At 42.7% G+C, this 8675-nt stretch overlaps 1 protein-coding gene across 1 annotated transcript in view; it reads left to right on the forward strand.

Moving 5' to 3' along the window:
* The window catches only part of gas6 (growth arrest-specific 6), a 24095-nt gene extending 15787 nt beyond the window's left edge, over positions 1 to 8308 (forward strand). Inside the window, exons 5-15 of the mRNA XM_005932680.3 lie at positions 587 to 709; positions 1388 to 1507; positions 3657 to 3779; positions 4646 to 4767; positions 4963 to 5081; positions 5210 to 5399; positions 5500 to 5664; positions 5750 to 5918; positions 6016 to 6155; positions 6243 to 6444; positions 6763 to 8308. Of these exons, the coding sequence (XP_005932742.1) occupies positions 587 to 709; positions 1388 to 1507; positions 3657 to 3779; positions 4646 to 4767; positions 4963 to 5081; positions 5210 to 5399; positions 5500 to 5664; positions 5750 to 5918; positions 6016 to 6155; positions 6243 to 6444; positions 6763 to 6914 (1625 nt within the window). The 3' untranslated portion in view covers positions 6915 to 8308. The remainder of the gene's footprint in view (positions 1 to 586; positions 710 to 1387; positions 1508 to 3656; positions 3780 to 4645; positions 4768 to 4962; positions 5082 to 5209; positions 5400 to 5499; positions 5665 to 5749; positions 5919 to 6015; positions 6156 to 6242; positions 6445 to 6762) is intronic.
* The last annotated feature ends 367 nt before the right edge of the window (positions 8309 to 8675 follow it).

Raw genomic sequence — 8675 nt, forward strand, 5'->3', positions numbered from 1 at the left:
GGTCCATCTCTAGCTGTCATGCAATGTTACAAAAAAAGAAGAAGTTGTGGCTTTGGGTTTTATATGCAAAAACGCAAATGCAAATCCTCTCTCCCCCCCCTTTCATTTTCTCCAGTCTTTGTCATTTTCTCTTTCTCTGAACTCCAGCTAACATGTCCAGACTTGTCGAGTACTCAAACTCCTCTGCTTGGGAAGGAAACAGATTTGGAGAGAAAACTGAGCACTATTACACAAGCGTGCAGTGGGGGGGAAAAGAGGGGGGGAATTAAGTGTAAATATGGAATAGAAAAGTAGCAAAAACAAGAATTAAAAATAAAGCTAAATATCAATTCAGTATTGTTTCTTGAGAAGTAGAGGACAGGTGGTGGGAATTAGGGCATGTCCGGAAAGAGAGCCTGTCCCAAGTTAGGCTATTTATACAGATCTCCCAAAGTGCAGAACCTAAGAGAGATTCTGCATATCAGGAGTGTCCTCTGTCTGTTATGGTATACAGTTACACTGACTATAAGCAACCTTTGTACAGACTTGATGCTTAAAGCAGTAATAACATGTCTTTTTCTCTGTCTCTGTTTTCTCACACTTTAAGATATTCCCAATCAATGTTCTCCCAATCCCTGCAATCCCAGCGGTACCGTCCGCTGTGAGGACAAAAAGGGCGACTTCCTCTGTCATTGTTTTACGGGCTGGACGGGAGCCACGTGTGAGAAAGGTACTGTCATCATTATGGAAAGCTGTGTCCTGGAGCTCAGCAGAGGTTGAATTTTTGCTCTGTCATTCTGGTACATCAGTGCAAATGTCATTACTGTGACCTTGGCTCTGACAGCGAACCCCTGTCCTGTCCACTGATAGAAACATCCTGCTTTTCTCATGTGTAAACTAATACTGTTTTGTCTCTCAACGATGCTGGAATTAATTTGACCTTGAAAAGCTGTTATTGATGGCATGCTGTCTAATATCCAGCTCCTGCTGCAGTTATTAATGATGTGTGAATGGTGTGTAAGATCATTATGAAGTGCATGTACGGGAAGTGCTATCCCAGACTCCAAACTGAGGTTTGCATGCTTGTTAGAAGTTAAATCCACATAAGTTCTAAACTCTCACTGTGAGGGAGAGGGGAACATGTTTCTCTGATTTATGGCGCAGCCATCATTCCACACATTTCCACTGTGACTCATCCTACCACCTTACTGCGAGAGGAAACCAAAACAGATTCAGTTTGAGTCGGTCTGAGCCTTTTCCACTTGACAACCACAGTCCTCCTAAACACTCAGCCACAGTTACATACTGTGTCCCTTATTTGGAATGTACAACAAACAAGAAATTCACAGTCACTAAACAGCATCCAGCTGAAAGCAACCTGCATTTCTCACCTCTTTCCTGCTTGCAGATGTCGATGAGTGCAGCAGGAGAAATGGAGGATGTGACCACGAGTGCAACAATACTGTGGGCAGTTACCACTGCTCCTGTCGCCAAGGCTACACACTGTCAGGACGTCAGCTGTGTAATGGTAAGCCGCAGACCACGGATGCACGTCTTCTAATAGCTGGACTCAAGTCAGCACTGCTGCAAATAAACACATCATCGCCATTTACCAATTCTAAATCCACTTCCCACTCTGAAAATGTAAATTCTTTATAGACTTGTATAATTGATTATGTTGTATTTTATCTACTTCTGCTTATTTATATTTTGTATTTAATATAATATCAGTCTCATAGACTGTAGATGGATGTACCCACGATGACGTCATCCATTGGTCTCTGGACTCATTTTGAGCCTCGGTATTAACAATTTGGCTGCCTCCACATTAGTTTTTTAAAACCAGAAGTTAATAGGTCTGGTGTCCCACAAGGATCGATTCTCAGTCCAGGCCTTTTCTTTTCTTTAACTTCTTTCCCTGGGCCTGATTTTTAAAAAACATGGACATGCATGCATATCTTTCCTATGCAGACAACACCTAAATCTACATGCCTATAAAAAGAAATGTCAATTCAACTCCTAAACCACTACAGAAGTGTCTGAAAGATATCAGATCACAAGAAACTCAGATCATTGTGTTCAGACCTGGTGGTGTGTGTACTACTCCTCTCTTGGACCTGGGTCCGAGTGACTAACCTTGATGTCAGACTGGACTGTGATTTTATACTAGATAAGCATATTAAAGCTCGTTTTTATCATTTTTATCAGTTTTTCATTTCAGACTTTTGTCCAGATTCAAATCCATTTCCCCCCCCTCCCCCCCCAATTTTGGATGTCTTATTTTATCACAACAAATCTGGACTACTGTAATGCGCACTATATTGGCCTTAGCAAAGCTTCCCTTGCTTGCCTACAGTTAGTCCAAAATGCTGCAGTTCGTCTTTAAACTGGAGCACATCTCCCCCGTCCTGGCCTTCCTTCATTGGCTCCCTGTTTGTTCATTTTAAGATTTTATTTTATTTTTTTAAAACCTTTAATGGATTGGCATCACCAGACATATCTCAGCTCCTAACTCCATTTAAAACATATATTAAAATGTTATTCTTTAGCTTTTAATTCAGAATGAGAGTGGTGTGTTCTAACCTTCTGTTTGTTACTGTTGTTGTTGCTGATTTGTTGTGTGGTGTTTTGGTGCTTTCTACAACACTTGTGTTTTTAAAAAGTACTTTTGTAAATAAACTGATAATTGGTATAGTTGCATGTTACATCCATAAACTACACAGGGACAATGCATAGACACATACAATGCTAATTATTGTTAAATACTAGAGCAATGTGTTTGTCAGATAATCCATTAAAATGCTCCAGAAACGCATACCTGTCAATCTAAGCTGCCATGCCCCAAACTCCAGTGTCCAGATGGACGAGTTATTTAAAAACAATTAAAAAAAACTCTCCCCACTTATATGGAATTTAGTGGCTGAAAGCATTTTGACACGATGCTCTGTGGGAACTGAGTGGTCACTTGAAAAAAAAAGCGCAGTTTCTGTCCTCAGAAGTTGCAGCTTAGCCTCCATACCCACGGACTGCAGATGAAAACTAGCCAGTAGCTAAATCTAGTTCAGGGCTTCTTTTCTTTTTGAGATCAGTGTTTTTGTGTATAATCCCTGACAAAAAAAAATAAAACTAAAGTTAAATTTGTAATTATTCTGAAGTTCAAGTCTCTGAAACAGTCCAGCAGCAGTGTTATTCTGTCTTGTGTCATAACCATCCCTGTGAGTCCATAAAAGAACACATGGCTTTGATTAGTGAACAAACGAGGCAGAAAATAAAACATTACAAGCTCATGTTTTCCTAATGTGGACCCCTGTGTAAACTCACACAGTTTTATTTATAGTTTTAGCTTTCCCCCCAGAAAAGAGAAGTCTGAGAAAGGCCTCAAACTGTTGTGTGATTTAACATCCTGAAAGGTTCCTTCTGTAAATATTTTTTTCAGTGTAACTGCAGTGCTCGAACATACAGATACTGTGTATTAAATATGCAAACAATACATCCATGTATTTAATTATGTTTCTTTGGAGGATTAAATGGTACAAAGCACATGAGGACCAGGTTAAGTTTCCATTCTTCAAATTACTCCCACTGGATTGTCCTATGTCTTTTCCTTTGAAATGTTCCTAAGCCCTTACACGTGAGTTTTGGAGTGTCAAAGCTGAGGACATTTTGGTGTCTTTCAGATCTGAACGAGTGCAAGATCGCGGGTGTGTGTGGAACGGCACGATGTGAGAATAAGGAGGGTGGCTACGACTGCTTGTGTGACATCGGCTATGTTTACGACAATGAAACCAAAAGCTGCGTCGGTAAGTGTGTTTAACTACACATAAATACACTTGGTTTAATCAGAACTGACTGAGGGAAAAGCTTTACCCTCAGCGGGGCTCGGTGCAGCTGCGTAGCGGGGTCAAGAAGGGAATGCAAAGGTATTTGGAGAAATTGTATATAAGTAGGTAACAGGTCACTGTGAACAAGTCTGCGTTTAGAAAAAGATAACTCGGGGAGTAAACATACAGACTGAGCCATCGATGCACCTTTCCTTGGTAATTAATGTTAATCACTCTAAAGAAAATGTGGTGGAGCGAAACCGCAGCAATCCTGTATTTCAGGATTTATACGTGACAGCTATCACACACACACACACACACGCGCGCGCGCACACACACACAAATCTGATCTTCCAATTTTTTATTCCACAATATGTGTGATAACTTAGCCACCAAATCATATGTGTTGAATCAACATGGAAAAGAATCTGCGGATTTAAACCGAAGCTTTGAATTACTCGTGTGCCCAAGTTCTAATCTCTACTTCAAACCAGACTTTTCATAACCTCATTGTCCCTCCTTAGAGAATTACTGCTTATCATAGCCTGCTCATGGCCATGTAAGGTTATATATAAAGTATGGCGATACCATCCAGTCAGCGTCAAAGACCACTTAACTCAAGTGTTGTTTGCATTCCCTGATATGTTTTTTCTTCTTTTCCCCCCCTGCATTCCTGGATTTGATGTTTTGTTGATCCTTGTGGGGTCATGTTTTGACTAATCCCTCTGCTGATGTGACTTTGATAAATTTATGAACTCTCTTCTTCTCTGTAATTCTCTCATGTCCCAGTTGTCACTCTGAGCTCTCACGCCCTTTAATTTCTCCAACCTTCTGTCGCTTGTCAGATGTGGATGAGTGTGAGACGGGTGTCTGTGAAGAGGAGTGTTTGAACACTCAGGGGAGTTTCCACTGCTTCTGCGATGGACGCCAGGGTATGAAGCTGGCGCAGGACCTTCGGAGCTGTAAGGTGAAATACAAAAACCAGCTGCCGCTGTTGTTAAATGATGATTAAAAGCTATGTCTGTTGGACCACGTGCTATTTTTCTTGCCTCTACCATCCCATCATGGGTTAAAAAGTACAATTTCAAGTGCCATCTTGTATATGTGCATGATTCTCATAACTTTATCTCCACGCTGGTTTTGTGTTTGTTCTCTCCTCCAGCCTATAACTCCCTGCACAACACCGGCCCTGAAGAGGAACCCCCGCTCTCTTTACCTGGGACGCATGTTCAGCGGTGTTCCAGTGGTGCGGCTGCGTTTTCGCCGCAGGGTTCACACAGGGTGAGAAATTTCTGTTGGATTTTTCAACGTGTTCATCAGCAACAGCTGTCTTGTCTTGGAGGCATTTTCATCTTAGTTACCATTGGACAAAGACCATCTTCATTGCTGTTTCCTAATTCTCTTTTCAGCTTTTCAGCAGAGTTTGACTTCCGCACCTACGATCACGAGGGAGTGATCTTCTTTGCTGGAGGTCACCTAAACAGCTCCTGGATCGTGCTGGCGATGAACCAGGGGAAGCTGGAGCTGCAGCTGAAATATGGCGGCGTCAGCAGGGTCACCAGCAGCGGACCTATTGTCAGCGATGGCCAGTGGAGGAAGGTCTGACTCTTGTGCTGAGGATCAAAACAAATAATACTACGCTGTATACACTGTCTTCATTAGCTTATTAAAAGCTTGTTAAATGTCCGGTTTTAACCAGATCTCGGTGGAGGAGCAGGGGCGGAGCCTAGTGATTAAGATTGACAGGGAAGCAGTGATGAAGATTGCGGTAAACGGGGACCTGTTCACACTGAAAAAGGGGATGCATGAGCTCAACCTCACTGTGGGGGGAGTGCCTTTCAAAGAGGACAGCCTGGTCAATAAGGTGTGTGTTTTGTTTTTTTTAATGTATACACCACAAAGAGACTTTCACACATTTCCTAACTGTTGTGACTTCATTCGTTCCTCAGGTGAACCCTCGTCTTGACGGTTGTATGAAGGAGTGGCGCTGGCTAACGGGTGAAGACACCTCCATACAAGAAACCATAAGGTCTAATGATAACATGCAGTGTTTCAGCAGTGAGGATCCGGGGGCATATTACCCCGGCACAGGCTTTGCTCTCTTCAACATCACCTATGGTACATGCGTGTTTGTGTTCATAGCTTGAACAACTCTTTGTATTCATTGTAAGCACATGTGGTCATCTTCATCCCCCTGCCCTCCTCTTCTCTTCAGAATCACAGAACCTGAGCGTCCGCTTGACCCTGAATCCAACCACTGCTATCGGGGTGCTTTTTGCACTGGTTCACCAGGACAGAGTGCCTCTCTCCATTGCTCTGGCTGATTATAACCCTGTAACCGATGAGTGGCGAGATGTGAGTAAATGCATCCCGCACTGTGCACGTGTTCAAAACCACTTTCTGTATATTTGATATGCAAACTGACTTCCTGTGTGTCTTTAGTTTGTTCTGGTGTCTGTAGGTAATGCCGTCATTGCCAGCTCTCCTGCACCCTTCTGTGATGGTATGAGTCATGAAATCCAGGTGACAGTCTCTGGTAACCAGATCCTTCTGCTGGTCGACGGCCATTCTGGACGAAGTGAAGATGCTGAAGTTCCCACCGGCCTCCTGTCACAGTCTACTACATTCATAGGAGGCCTCCCTGGTGAGCACATACACACTTATGCAGAACAGAAAAGTTTTCCATAAAGTTTTTAAAGTACTTCCTACCTCTATTGAAGAGTATCAGCTTCTGTTATTGTATGCATGACTGCTGGGTTCAGGCTGGAAAACATCCCCGGCAGCTAGAATCTTGCACAGTTCTCAAAGCTGAAAGAACAACATAAGATTTTTTGTAATGCAATAATTAAAAAAAAAACACACAAAACGTCCCACATGACAACAGATGGATGAATGTTTTCACTGACACGTTGAACAAAGTGAATAATGTTATTTGGACACTTCTTGTGATTTCCACCCACAGATGTTCCTCTGGTGTCCACGCTGGTGTCGACACCCTACAGCGGCTGCATGGAGGTCAGTGTTAACGGACAGCCTCTGGACCTGGACCGGGCCATCCACAAACATAACGACATCCGCTCGCACTCCTGCCCCCTGCTGGACTCCCACCAGTGAACAGCGCTTGAATCTGCCAAAACCGATCCATAAGCAGTTCATTGAGACAAGGGGGTGATGGGAAAATGTTTTTAATTGGAATATGTCACAGTGTGGCTTGAGCCCAAGATCACCCCTTCCCCTCCATCCTCTCTCTCCCTGGCCTTATCCTGTGATGACACTGCTGCCTAGAAGCAGTGGCAGGGTTTTTCACAGCAGTCTCAGTGTTATGACCCAGCAAGTTAGTTCTTCTGCCAGTGAGTAACACTCCCTGTACAAAGGGAATAATAGCTGCACAGCATTGCCTGAAAACTGGCTGTGTTTTAAAGCCTCGTAAACTCACAAGAACACGCAGGGTCTAATCCAAAATCAATGCTACGGGTTTGGTCTGGTGGTCAGCCTTCTACACCTGGTATCCCGTGCTTAAACGCAGATCTAACTGGAGGTTTGTAAGCAACGACTAGTCTGTGCTCGTGTTGCTTACATCCAGCTCACTTAAGGTCCACGTTCACAAAGCTTGAATTAATCGAGTGCTAATATAAAATCTCCAATTAAATGAAAATGTAAGAATTAAAAACACAGGGACCAGAAAGACAGTCCTACATCAGCTACTTCACTCAGAGAAAAGGTGTGAACAGGTGCTCAGATCTTCAATGAATAAATCCCATTTGCCCTTAACCCCCCCCTTGCCACAGCGAGGCGGCATGAACTTTGCGTTCTGTAGAAAATATTGCACATCGTTGCAGGTATAAATGGACTGCCTTCTTGAATTTTTTCTCCCCCTGCTCTCGATTGGAGGAGCACTCCATATCTGCCTGCAACTTCGAAAATCAACCGTGTGCCTACAAAAGAACAAACCAACTCACACTTGTCGACAGCTTCCCTCTAAACAGGTGAATCAGTTCCCAAAGGTGCAGCACTGCAACCCAGCAAACTAACCGACGCTTTGCAGTGTGTGCCCCTGAGGATTTTCTCTTTTAAAGAACAGACTCACACTCATGTTCATCACAAAAAGGTCCCTTCTTTTCCCAAAAATCACCCAGTCACAGTTAAAGCCTGCCATATACCAACCCGAGGACAGTAGATTAGACACAGAAGCACAGGGAGACAGGAAGGGGCCTTCTCCACAAGGAAGAGAGAGCACTGCATTGATCGCACCACACAAGCTACTGAGAAAGGAAAAGAGGGCGCTGTAATATACTGAATATGTAAATAATGTGACTGTACAATGCTTTATAGAAGACAGAGCAAACACTACCTTAAAACCCCCCCTTGAGGCACATTTATGGTCCAAAGTTCAAAGAAAGATCAGAGTCTCTCAACTTCATCTGCTTCTTAAAAAAAAAAGAAAAAAAAAAAGGTTTCAGCGACAAATCATGGTGGAACTGGGAGACTGTGAGAGCAATACCCAGGGATCAAAGTAGCATCAAGCTTTAGAGACTCAGTTTTTAATTTGATTTATTGGTGCTCAGCGAATCAAAACACAGTAACAACAAAGAATGTCAGAAGAGCGAATGCCTAAAGGGCTCCAGTGTTATTTTACATCCCTGTGTAAGGTATCATTTTCTAGTTTTCTGATGGATGAATGCCAGAATATAGAGCTTGACTTGTTAATGTCTTATTTTATTTTTTAATCATATGTGATGTATCTTGAACTTCTAGTTTTTATTTTTCACCTTAACTGCCAGTATGTGTATGATGCTGAGAGAAGTCTGCCTTTTTTGAGTTTTAACTTCCCTCAGCAGTGAAAATCCTATTTAAAAAAAAAAAAAAAAAAAAAAA

This window comes from Haplochromis burtoni, unplaced genomic scaffold (genome assembly GCF_018398535.1).
Source record: "Haplochromis burtoni strain Fernald_Lab_line unplaced genomic scaffold, NCSU_Asbu1 Contig_161, whole genome shotgun sequence".
In the NCBI taxonomy this organism is placed as follows: Eukaryota; Metazoa; Chordata; class Actinopteri; order Cichliformes; family Cichlidae; genus Haplochromis; species Haplochromis burtoni.